This window comes from Quercus suber, unplaced genomic scaffold (assembly GCF_002906115.3).
Source record: "Quercus suber isolate HL8 unplaced genomic scaffold, Cork oak 2.0 scaffold_255, whole genome shotgun sequence".
Taxonomy (NCBI): Eukaryota; Viridiplantae; Streptophyta; class Magnoliopsida; order Fagales; family Fagaceae; genus Quercus; species Quercus suber.
Genome location: NW_027069711.1, coordinates 455,520 through 469,474, shown reverse-complemented (window position 1 = coordinate 469,474; position 13,955 = coordinate 455,520). Strand labels below are relative to the sequence as shown.

General features: G+C 31.8%; 1 protein-coding gene across 2 annotated transcripts; it reads right to left on the bottom strand.

The window, feature by feature from the left end:
• Window positions 1-2,687: 2,687 nt before the first annotated feature.
• LOC112033712 (rho GDP-dissociation inhibitor 1) lies at window positions 2,688-6,980 on the bottom strand. 2 transcript variants are annotated; one of them, XM_065781050.1, is made up of 5 exons: window positions 6,497-6,980; window positions 5,436-5,499; window positions 5,125-5,346; window positions 3,849-4,017; window positions 2,688-3,008 (listed from the first exon to the last, which is right to left on the bottom strand). In XM_065781050.1, exons 1-5 carry the CDS (start codon window positions 6,782-6,784, stop codon window positions 2,954-2,956), a joined length of 798 nt encoding a protein of 265 aa, XP_065637122.1. In that variant the 5' UTR covers window positions 6,785-6,980; the 3' UTR covers window positions 2,688-2,953. The 2 variants fall into 2 exon arrangements, with proteins under 2 accessions (XP_065637122.1, XP_023922262.2); XM_024066494.2 differs by having other exon boundaries at window positions 2,758-3,008; window positions 3,849-3,973; window positions 6,497-6,975.
• Window positions 6,981-13,955: the final 6,975 nt, after the last annotated feature.

Genomic DNA, 13,955 nt, shown 5'->3' with positions numbered 1-13,955 from the left:
ATGCTCATAACCAAAAAGGGTGGTGTTCTGGGTAAAAATTTCTTTCAAATTAAGAAGGCTAATCATATTTTTGTCATTTTTTTCAAAAGAGTGCACTTAGCCCATGTTTGGTATCTTTATTCTAACTGCATTTTGAAAAACTAAAAGTAAAAAATAGAAGTAGAAGGTCTTTTCTTTCAGCGATGGACGATGAACTGAGCTGCGTCTCTCTCTGTCTTACCATTGCGAACAGGTTGAACTTGAACGGAATTTTTTTTGGCTTTACAAACACACACACACTCTCTCTCTCTCTCTCTCTCTCTCTCTCTCTCTCTCTCTCTCTCTCTCATGTGTGTGTTTTGAACGGTTTATGTGACCGTTGAATGGTACAATTTTTCGATATATTTTTTAGGGAAATGTTAACAAGCACTGCGCAGTGCTTGTTAAGGTTTCTCTAATATGGTTCCACTTAATAAAAAATTAGATAAATAAAAGAAAAAAAAACATAAAAGTAACCTTACAGTTTATTTTAATAATTTTTTCTCTCTATGAAGCTGGCCCACAGTTTATAAAATTGAAAAAAAAAATGACATAAAGCCACCAAAAAAAAATGCTCAAAAAAAATTGTTAACAGGCATCTTACGGTTGTGTCATTAACACAATCCTTTTTTTTTTTTTTAAGGTGGGTCTTTGTCCTAAATAGAGACATTTTAAATTTTAACTTCCTCTCTACTTCTACTATTATATATAGTATTAGATACATTTCTCATTTCTCATTTTCCGAAACCAAAATGAGATCCCAAAACTAAGGATTTGCATATTGCATTCTCATTCTTATTTTAGGCAAAGTTACTCGGTCTTACTAGGCATTACATCCAACAATTCTTTTTCCTTTTTTTTTTTTTTTTTTTTTAATTTCCTTTCTTTCTTTCTTTCTTTCTTTCTTCTTCTTCTATGATCAAGTAGCTGTAATGGCTCCAACAAATCATCAAGTTCCTGTTTCAAAGCTTCGGCAACTCAATTGGCCAGTAATGACACTTCTTTGTTGCGGAGAGACCATTGTCACAGGGTGGAGAGGAGCATTGCCCTATGTCTTTGCTGGTTGTGATTGGTGGATTTGGCTTATAGGGAGTTCAGGGATTTGAGGGCTATGTATGGTGGCCTTTTGCGGTAATAGTTTTGGCAATATATATATATATATATATATATTGGTGTTTGATTGTGATTAGTGGCTTTATGATCATACCAATGCTAGAGACATTAAAAAAAAAAATATATATATATATATCATAACATTTTTCATACTATTTAAATTGACAAACTTTTATAGGTTCTTATCTTAATTTGCCACTAACATTACTTTTTTACCTATCACTAATAATTTATCACATCAATAGTTGTCAAATTTTTTGTTTATAGACTTTCTTTTATGATCGTGGTTGCTGTGGCTCAATGGATGTGAATTTTATGATCATGGTGTGAATTTGGGATGCATTTCTCCTCTTTATTTAATTTATTGCAAGAATTTTTTTTGTGTATAAATTTGGGAATAGCAAAAGTGCACTAACCCTCCCCTTAGGTTTCCGTTAACTCTCCTAAATTGCAAACTATTTACACTTCAATGGAGGTTAGTATAAATAATTTACATTTTATCAGATGTGAGCGTAATAATAATAGAAAACTTCAATGGAGGTCAATGCAATTTTCCCATTTGGAATGGGGCTAATGTTAATTTGTCATTGAAAATTGTAGTGATTGTGCAATTAGAAATTTATCTATTTATATTGCTTTTTATACTTTACATTTTATATGTATTTGAAATGGGGCTAAATGCATGTAAAATTATATATTTACATAAAAAATGAAGTTTGGAAATCCATAACATTGTTATTGGCAAAAATTACATTATGTAATAATTTTTCTTTTTCTTTTTCTTTTTTCTGAGCAAAAAGACTGACAAATTTCATAAAACAAAAAATTAGCCATAATCGATTGAGTACATTATTGATGTATGTAAAACATCCTTCATCCACACATTTACATTCAACATAATTACTTTTAGAGACAAGTTTCAACACAATACCAAACACTTTTTTTTTTCATATTATAGTTTTTTTTTTTAAATGCATTTCAGCTATCAAAAGCTACTTTTTTTTTTTTTTTTTTTAGTTAAACCACTTGGAAAGACGAGAATTTGGACCTTAGATATTTTTGTTAAAACGCCAAAAAAATTATTAATTAAACTACAAAACTCTTAGCACCATTGCTACCTTAGTCACTAAAAATTATGCACACTTTTTTTCTTATCTTAGGAGAAACATAGGTAGTGGGCACATTTAATATATTGCATTCATCAAGGCACACGTGATTGAATATAATTAGAAGACTTAAGATATAACAAATAAAGAAATTGTAACTAAGCTCTATCTTTTTTCTTCTTATATTGACACAGATGATACATCAATTTTTGATCGAACAGTTTAGGTGAATTACAAATAAGAAGTCTCATATCAGAGTTCACAAGATTGAGTTAAAGGAAACCAGTTACTACCACTAGGCACTTTATTTGAATCTCTTTTTTTCCCTTGTGAGTTAAGGAAAGCAACCTTCATTGCTTTGTGCGTAAATGTAAACGCTTGTGCTGTGTCTTTTCTGATTTTTTTAGTTCTTTTCTCTGTTATTTTCAGTCAGAAACAAAAAGGTCCATATTTCATTAACTCCAGACTTTTTATTTGAGAAATGCTAAGATATTTAGTCACTCCTTTGTGAATGCCAGAGTAAGAAAGCAACTCAATCTAACGAAATAGTGATTGAAACAAACTCTAATATGTAACACACCTGCAAAGCAATGTCTGATTGATTATCACAAACATGTATGCAGTTTGTAATAAGGGAAATAAGAAAGAATATGGAAAAAGACACAAAACAAAGGACAAGAAGATCTATTCTGGCAAAACTCATCTAGCTGCTTTTTTTATTTCGAAGGAGTACTTGAGTTCCAAATAACATCTGTTGTCATCATCTTCAAACTGTATAAATTGCAAAACCATCAGAAGGAAGAAAAGGAAAGTCAACATAAAGTTGTGTAAAAGTATAGTAGTGCACAATAAACCATTCAAATGGTAACAGATATATTGGTGAACACATATACCTTTACAAAATTAGACATCTTTATTATTGCCACATATTTCAATATTCATAAGACACTACTAGGAAATTACCATGGAACTATTTTCATTTATCATTTATAGGAGTTGCCGCCCAAATCTAGTTTCTTATTGCTCAATAGTCTAATGATGCTACTAAATCCAGAAATGGTGAACTTGATTGTGCAAGTGATTCGACCATGAAGTATGTCATTGCGTACATAATGGAGAACTTGTTGGTTGGTTACTAACATTGGTTACTAACATTATGTATGGGCCCGTTAGTTAGTCCTACATAAGTGTTATAATTGGTGTTTATAATCAGAAGTGTCCTTCAGCAGAACTCCATGAGTAAACAAATTATGAAAAATGTTTGAAACTAACCTCCACCTGCCCTGAAAAAACAATTGTAAAGAAAACACAATCTTATGAATGCCAAGTAATGATCACAGATTACTATGCAATCACAGCTATCAGATACTTATGAGTTAAGAGATCCTGAGTCTTTCCACTCAAAAGCATGGGCTATTCAGAATAGGCATATTACGCTCTCTTCTTAACAAAAATGTGAATAGATGATTGAGAATCTGAGATTATTATTTAAAGAAAGGAAAAAGAAAAAGGAACATTAGATTTTATAGCAGAACATTTTATACAGAGTAAAGCATGCATGTGCTATTTAATATCAAATTAAGCATACAAAAGTACTTTACATCCACATACCTTGAGCCTCGCCATGTAGGTACCCCTTGCAAGCGCACCAGATGGAGTGGTCTCTTCATCCAGGGTGTACACATATGATTCCCTTTGAGGAGCAAAAGTGCCCAACATTCCTTTGCTTTGATCAACTGATGCCCAAAAGTAGAGAGGGGGGAAAAGATGACTAAAGTAACTAAAAATGATAATTACATTAAATAATATACAGTAAGAGAATTTATTTCTATAAATAATAAACAGTAAGAGGAACAGTTAAGAGGTTGAGTTATGCAATAATTTCAAGTTGAAGAGGACAACAATTCACAAATATTAATTTCTTTGTGACAATGCACCCATTAGGATGACAAAGGAAAATAAAATATTGCAGATAATGAGAATCAACAAAGATAGATGGTCAGTACCTCTAGTCAATGTAACTTCGCATTTCATAGATCTGCCTTCCTAGATTTTGCATTGTTATTACAAACAGATGATATTTCAGCTTATGTGATTTCTTCAACATACATGTTTTTACCCAGAGACAAACAAGCAATCAAGCACTAGGTGTTTGTGTTCAACCTTTCGAGGGTTGAGAAGTGGCACAATATCCAAGAAATCAATATAAGTTCGGATATACTTATGATCATGCAGCATTTGCTATTCAATATTCACAGACAACCTCCTTTTTAATGCTTCCTTGCCGCAACGTGCAAGAAACTTTTTCATTGATAACCAAAAGTGTATTCTCACTTGATACATATCCTGAGGTGACACAAGTTAATGGGTCTCAAACTGAAACCTGAACCTTCACCACTATGGTTTAGTTTTGACAATTCACTCCAAAATCAGAGCTTTCTGCAATTGTTATTGGTTACGACTTAACTTTGCGATTCTGTTTAAAATGGGTATCATATGCATCACAGTTGCAATATGCAAAACAATAAAGGGAAGAGGGGAAAAAAAGAATAATAAAAATTAAGTATGAGGGCAAATGTCAAATTGTAGAACTAAAACAAACACCAGAGTTTCTACCAGTCTACCAAACTACCTCAGCCAAATTGACTTCATGACTCATAAATTCAGAAGTTTAACTATGTCTTATTATATAGAGGTTTTTTTTTATTATTTATTATTTATTTATTTATTTATTTTTGGCTTTCAGCATGTAGGAAGGAGTTCTCCATAGAGAGAATTGAGAAATGCCACTGAGCCCCACAAGGGTCTTGGTGATTTAATATTGATTCTCATTAATATGAACTGCAGGTTATCCATTAAAACAGACAGATATAAGAAAATTATGCACCTTGAAGTCCCCCTTTCCACACTGTATTGGAGTATCTCAGGCCTGAAACTATGTTATGCTGAACACTGAACGTCAGCTTAAGCCGATAGTGTGATCCCTCCCTGAGGGTGAACAGGGCATGGCCTCTCTGATTTTCATCAACAGGCAAGGGAGTAGTAATCTCCCCAAATTCATCCGAGATAATCCCAATGGAGTGAAATTTGACTTCAGGTTCCATTTGGCCTAACAATATAGGAAATGAAATCAAGAAAAGAACCAATTATCGTGTGGAATAAATGATGCACTGGATCATTAGATAATGATTAACATACCATTTAAATCACTTTCCAAGCAACCAAGCAGCTTCTCTTTCCATCTCCTTAAGCTGTCATCATCCTGCAAAGAACATTTGATATTTAAATTGAAAATTGGTAGGCCCCAAATACATTGATTAACTAATGCCAGATGAACTGATTGATTTGTAGAGTTGTGTTTGGACGCCAAGCAGCATATAAAAATAATTTCACATTGTATGTCGTAGGTCTTAATGTAGAAAACGTCTTCCAGAATAGACAAACTGCAAAGACTAAATCCATCAACACCAAATGTAAATTATGAGGCATTTTTCAAAAAATGGTGAAAATGATTAGATGCAACTATATATTTCAAAGAAACTCCAACAAAAATAGAACTGCACACCTTTTTTTAATTATTTCAGTTTCCCGGACACAAAATATCTTCTTTTGATAATTCAATTATTACAAAAAAGTGGGGAAGGAGGAATTTGAGCCCTGATTCTCCGTAGAAATCAGACCAGGCAATGCCACTGAGCTACAATGTTCTTGGCCACAGACACATAATATCTTGCAATTTTAATTGACAAAATTTAAATTCAATAGTTCAAACGCTAAGCAATGGCCATAAAATTGGCAAAAGCAATAGTTAACTTGTGAAAATTATTGATGCTAAGACATAACAGCCCAAGAATCAAAACCCCAATTCAGAGCAGGGAAAAAAAAAAGGAAATCTATCCACTGAGCACTTCAAAGATAAATGTTCACTTTAATATCTGAGAAATGAGGTAAAATAAGGACAAGGACAATTCTATATACTATGTTACGTCACTCCAAAAGCAAAGGAACAACCTTACTCAAGAGTACCAAAAATTCAAGCTTCAAAATTTTAGTCCCTTTACTTTCCCCCACATCTTTTGAAGCAATCACCAGATCCAAAATGGGTTCGATAAAAATAAAAATACATTACAACAAAGACCCCATTAAGCAATTCAAAGATATTATATTTTCACATATACAAAAAAGAAAGGAAAAAAAAAGGACACAAACCCAAAATATTATTACAGTTGAACAGAGAAATAAGAAGAAAAAAGACCAACCTTGTCTAACTCAATCTGTTCCTTGAGAGAAACCAAAGGCCCTGGAACAAAACCAGCATCAACCTCATCTTCCTTAGCATCATCGTCATCATCACGATCTTCTTCTTCTTCTACTTCATCTCCTTCCACCACCCCACAAACTTCACTTAGTTTCTCATTCATTTCCTTTTGCTTTTCTTGTCTTTGATCACCACCACCACCAACACCACCACAAGCTGAAGATGATGATGATGAAGACCCTCCTGTAGATGATGGTCCTGCTTCTTCTCCTCTCTTCCCACCCTCCATCTCTCGCTCTCTATCTCTCTCTACAGTGACCAACCCACAAAAAGGTACAAAACCCTTTAAACTTTAAAGTTGTTTCTTTCAAAGTTCCAACGAAACCCCAAGAACAGAAAAAAGAACAGGAATTAGGATTCAAATTGGCGAAAGAAAAAAGTACATAATAAATATACTCACACACAGTCACTCCCACACAAAAACAAAATGTCAAAAACACACTCTTTTACTGTCTTTTTTAAAAGTCCATTTGTTTGTTTGTGTTTGGCTTTTGTGTCTGTGGCACTGTTGTTGGGTTGGTGCACATTTTTAGGATTTTGGGAACCAGACACTGGATAGTGGATAGCGTGGTCAAGTGAATTACTCCACTTTTTATCAAATAAAATAAAATATATATGTAATTTTGGCATTTGAATTATGCTGTTGGAGAGTTAATTATTAGTGTAGGGTTAGGATCAAGAGAATCAATACCGTACTGGAGGTTGTACCAGTTTGTCTAGCGGTACGGTATATTTCGGATACCGGTCAATACTGGTGTACCGTTTCGGGTTTACCGCTATTTTTTATATTTTTAAATAAATATATATATGTATGTGTGTGTGTATATATTATAATAAATATAAAAGTTTACCATAAAACATTTCCTCAATTCAAAACTAATTATTCATATTTTTAGACTTTAGTATCAATTAAAAGAAAGAAAAAAAAACCACACAATATAAAAAATAGAAAGTTTAAAAGTTATCATTGCATACTAAGAAAACAAATAATACTAATAAGTTAATGCAAATAAGTTATCATTCTACCCTAACAAAAATTTAAAAATTACAAAACTTAAAATATTAAAAAAAAAAAACTTTTTTCTGTACCGGCCGGTACTGCCCGAAATTCGCTGGTATGGCCGGTACATGGCCGGTATGGCCGGTATTTAAACCGGTACGAAACGTTAATGTTTCGATACCGGTATGCAACCGGTACGGTACGTACCGGCCGGTACGGCCGGTACCGGTACAATATCGACTTCCTTGGTTAGGATTTGTGGCACAAGCTCAAAACAATGAATTTGTAGAGTATGGGTGAAAGAGCTAGGTTAAGTATAGGATCAATAACAACGAATCACAATCTTCAAGCACAAGTCAACATGAATTTACACGTAAAGAATGGATATCCGAAGAGCTATATTATTGATTATCTGATGAACACAGATCTTAGGGTTACAGTCAAGTTCTTCCTCTTTTTCCCTCCTTCTTTTTTTTCTTTCCTTTGTTAGAAGTTTCTTTCCTTTATATAACCTCCCTTCTCTTCATCTCCATTGTCCACTTGTACCTCATCCGTGAGTCTACTTGAGTATATATCACGTCAAGCATCTTCTTTAACTCTGTGTGAGTGGCGGTAGGTGAGGATACACTGTTCAGGGGTCTTCTCCACATAAATGCGGCCAGAAAAGTTGCTGCAGAACATTAAATACGGTGATAGCAGCTTTCCCTTTAGATATTTCTCCATCCTTATCGTCTCCCAGTGTACTCAGAGCTTATCTTGATTAGGAGGAGTCCTCGGAAGATCATCTTGACCTTTTATACGTTCAATTGATCTATACTATTCACGTCAGAGGAATATAACCTCTTCGGACAGAAGATGACCTCTTCGGATTGTAATTACTCTTCCCTCTGAGGGTCCCACTTCCAGATGGGCCTTGTCCTTACTATCTCCTTCCTCTCGGTCGCACAGTAGCCCTCATATGGGCTCTCGGCCCACTATGTTTAGACTGGGCCCTTTTCCCCCCACAATTAGTATTTGATTATTTTCTAATCCAAGTTTTAAAAACTCACTCAAAAAAAAAAAATTTCAAAAACTTGTTAATGTGCATTTTCAGTTCACTTTTCCATCATCATTATATATAATCGACAATTATTAATGTGGCAAGCGTGCTTATTACACATGTTTTTGTAATGTCATTAACATAATATATCACATACTGATGTCATAAAATTAAGAATTAAAAACTACATATTTTCTCTTCTTAAAAAAAAAAAAAAAAAAAACCTACAAATTTTCAATTTATTAAAAACTAAATTCACATATTTTTTTAAAAAGAAACAAACAATTTCATAATCATAATTTTTGGTATGGCCGGTACATGGCCCGTACGGCCGGTATTTAAACCGGTACGAAACGTTAATATTTCGATACCGGTATGCAACCGGTACGGTACGTACCGGCCGGTATGGCCGGTACCGGTACGGTATTGACTTCCTTGGTTAGGATTTGTGGCACAAGCTCAAAACAATGAATTTGTAGAGTATGGGTGAAAGAGCTAGGTTAAGTATAGGATCAACAACAACGAATCACAATCTTCAAGCACAAGTCAACATGAATTTACACGTAAAGAATGGATATCCGAAGAGCTATATTATTAATTATCTGATGAACACAAATCTTAGGGTTACAGTCAAGTTCTTCCTCTTTTTCCCTCCTTCTTTTTTTTCTTTCCTTTGTTAGGAGTTTCTTTCCTTTATATAACCTCCCTTCTCTTCATCTCCATTGTCCACTTGTACCTCATCCGTGAGTCTACTTGAGTATATGTCAAGTCAAGCATCTTCTTTAACTCTATGTGAGTGGCGGTAGGTGAGGATACACTGTTCAGGGGTCTTCTCCACATAAATGCGGCCAGAAAAGTTACTGCAGAACATTAAATACGGTGATAGCAGCTTTCCCTTTAGATATTTCTCCATCCTTATCGTCTCCCAGTGTACTCAGAGCTTATCTTGATCAGAAGGAGTCCTCGGAAGATCATCTTGACCTTTTATACGTTCAATTGATCTATACTATTCACGTCAGAGGAATATAACCTCTTCGGACAGAAGATGACCTCTTCGGATTGTAATTACTCTTCCCTCTGAGAGTCCCACTTCCAGATGGGCCTTGTCCTTACCATCTCCTTCCTCTCGGTCGCACAGTAGCCCTCATATGGGCTCTCAGCCCACTATGTTTAGACTGGGCCCTTTTCCCCCCACAATTAGTATTTGATTATTTTCTAATCCAAGTTTTAAAAACTCACTCAAAAAAAAAAAAAATTTTTCAAAAACTTGTTAATGTGCATTTTCAGTTCACTTTTCCATCATCATTATATATAATCGACAATTATTAATGTGGCAAGCGTGCTTATTACACATGTTTTTGTAATGTCATTAACATAATATATCACATACTGATGTCATAAAATTAAGAATTAAAAACTACATATTTTCTCTTCTTAAAAAAAAAAAATTATCACATACTGATGTCATAAAATTAAGAATTAAAAACTACATATTTTCTCTTCTTTAAAAAAAAAAAAAAAAAAACCTACAAATTTTCAATTTATTAAAAACTAAATTCATATATTTTTTTAAAAAGAAACAAACAATTTCATAATCATAATTTTAAGTTGATAGATTATTATTGGTATTTAATATTTATCATTCAAAACTTGCCACCTTAATTATAAAAAAATTATGAATTAAGTTTTATCTCTAAGCTTATTGATTTCTAAAATGTAATGTCAACAATTTTCATTTACTATTAAATGAATATATAATATTGGAAAAATATAACATTAATAAGGAGGAGGGACTTTCACCTATAAGACTTCCATCTAAATATACTATTCTTAGTTTTATTCATCCCTTTCTCTCATTCTTCTTAATTAACTAAAAATTAAAATTCATAAAAAAAACTAAAAAGAAAAAAATTATATCGCTAGAAGGTTTTTAAATTCTAAGATTATAATCGATATATATATATATATATATTCTCTAACACATAATATTAAGATAGTTAGGATTGTAAATGAGCCAGGTTTTATCGAGTAATGAGTGTTTAAGTTTGGCTCAACAATGAATGTAAAATATTCTAGTTTAGCTTAAGCTTGAACCAAGTCTATAAATGATGTTTGAGCTCGAGCTCATCAAAAAATTTAAAAGCTTGAGTTTGATTTGTCTCTACTTGATTCATTAGTCAAGCCAACCTAGAACTTAATATCAAGCTCGAACACAAGCTCTCAATATCAATCTTTTAAACTTGATATCCAACACAAGTACATTATCAAACTTATTTGGTTTGGACAAGTAATCTCAACTCCTAATTACTTAAAGTTTCAATAACATATGGGTTTAATTGTCAAGCTCACAAGCGAGTTTAGGTCTAGCTTGTTTTGTATAGAGCCCTAATGTTCACAAAGCCTATTCATAAACAATTTTTTTTTTTTTTTTTTGTTTATACTTGGCTCATTTATTATACAAGTCTAAAAGTAAAGCTTAAGTTTAACTTGTTTATAAACAAAAAATATGAAGGAGTTTTTTTTTATCAAGCCAAACTCTAATTATTTATGAATAACTTGATTCATTTACAGTCCTAAAGATAGTTATTATTTGAATGATTTTATCTTTTTTTTTTAAAAAAAAAATTTATTATTATTACATTGGAACCCTATGGATTTCTACGCTTTGTTTTTAAATGATTTCATTATTCTTAAGCTTATATGTGTTCCTATTTTTCCCAAATAAAAGGAAAAAAAAAAATTTGCACCAAACTTTATATTTGAATACTTGCTTCTGGTACTGATTCCATAGAAAGGAATACTCTTTTTCCTTTCCTTTCATCTTTTGATAAATTTTTTTTTTTTTTGGTCAGTAAGGAAATATCATTAGACTAGGAATTTATAAGTCTGTTACAACACAAGCTAGCTTTATCATCAGCTAGAATTCTTTTGATAATTACTCTAAATATTTAGTAATAGTCTAACACCGCTTCCTTCATGGTAGTGATTTATTTTGGAAGGTGAAGTGTTTATTTTAAGTTGTGCTTGGATTGAAGATTACGTTGATAACATCTTCATCTACTTTTCTTCTTCTTCAAACCTTCAAATGAAAAAAAAAAAAAAAAAAGAGGTATTTTTATCATGGCTTGATTAGCTTTAATGGACACAGGACTCACAGGAGACAAATCGATTGGCAAAGATTTGTTCATATACTCATATAATGAAATAATTTTTAAATATTTTTAGAAGACAGAAAATGATACTCTCTCCTCTCACATATATGCTATGGTCCATCCTAAATATGAGAAGATGAAATATCATTTATCCATATTTCGAAAGTACCTAAAATTTTTTCTATAAAATGGGTTGAAGTGTATGTTATCTTTTTGTCTCTCTTTGCGCTTAGTTTTGAATTTGCAATTTTGTTCCGTAAGAATCACGGTGCACAATCAATTATTTTGGTTGAAATTAATAGAAGAAGAAGATTCTCAATTTTAAAACTAGGAGTTGAACCTAAAAAGCTTTCCATCCAGCTAATGCATTTAAAACCGTTATCTGAGTTGTTTTTTTCATAAAATGATGATGGGTTAGTATTAGAAAACTATATATAAGGGCACTAACATTAATTTGAATTAAAAAAACAAGGCCCAGCTGGAGCCTGGCGGCTATGGAGAAAATAGATACCAAAAGATGTGAGTCCAAATCCAATTCAAGCGTTAAACTGTGAGCGCGGCCTGGCTACTATCTGGTAAATTTTCATGAAGTAAAACTTTGACTTAGGTGCGGTATATCAGGTTCTTTAATTAAATTCAAACACCTAGTTACATTACCCTATAAAATATAAACAATGTTGTCTTTTCTAAAAATAATTTCAATTTTTCTCTTAAGTGTTGGGTTTCAAAAACCTGATATATTGTACTCAAATTTTACCTTTGTTCATTTAATTTTATTTCAAACACGAGCTTAGTTTGAACTTATCACCAAACGATACTACATCTTTAATTTTGGTTCTTTTTGTTGTTGAACAATCTCAACTTTATTCATGAGCTACTTAATTAATTTATTCTTTTCATGTATATAGTAAACACTACAACTAAATTTTTTTTACTGATTCACAACTATATGCTAATAATTAGTAACTACATTATAATTGAAATTATATCATCCGGGTTAATTAGATAGAATGATTTTTGTTATGAACTTATAGAAATTAGATTCACCAATATCATGTTAAAAATTATACATAATATTTACTACTAATTGGACTATTTAGATTTTCAATAGATGTGATACATTTTATGAATTTATTTACAAATTTAAACATTTCAAGTCCATATAAATATATTTGTATACATGTATACATATAAGCATATAATATTTGATATACTTATATCGAACCTCATACTCATTAGTTAATTTGCTCAAAAACGCATTATTATGTTTGACCTCATCTTGTTTAATAGTCAAGCATAAACTTAAGTTTAAGTTTGACTCATTTGCTAAATAAATGAATATAAATAAGCTTGTGCTTGAGCCTAGTTGGTTCGTTTAAAACCCTAATTTATTTTATTTGTAAATATTTATAATTATAATATCTACTTGAACATATGATTTTGGATAAAAAAAAAAAACTTTTTTTTTGAGAGAGAGAGAGAGAGAGAGAGGAATAGGAAAAAAAAAATCAGAGTGAATATATAAAAAAATGATTTCTTAGTAAATTTGTTACTGATAATAAACAAAATATAACAAAAACTTTATTATAATTTTGTTTCTAAACAAAGAAGAAGAAGAAGGAATGAATTTTTAAAAAATTATATTATAAAAGTTGAATAAATATTATTTAATTGCTATTTAAATACAAAGAAAGACGTCGTTTAAGTCATCGTTAAGGGTATTTTTTTCGCAGCCAGTACATATGTCATGATTTAATAAATTGGTAGTTAGACTGAGGTTGTTCTACTTCTAGGAGTCAAGTCCAGAATGGGTCACTATTTGGCATGCTATAGTTGCATTTCCCCCTTAGCAAACGAAACAACATTATAAGTATTTGAATAATGTATAAGGGTATTTTCCATTATAAAATAAGTAAGTAATGATTTAAAATATTCATAATATAAAGAGAGTGAAAATAATAGTGCTCAATTAAGACTTATCTTGTATTTTGTTGGGGCTGCCTTTGTAATAAAAAAGCAATATAAATAAAATTCAACAATGAAGTAAAGTTTAGTCTGCCAAATCATTTTGTGGTAGCATCTGCATTATGCTATATATAATCATTATAATGTGCTGCTGTGATATTCTGCTACAATACAGGAAGGCATTTAGTAGTGTCAATTCAAACATAAAGAAGATATTTGTTGCATTATATGAGTTGTCTAGCGG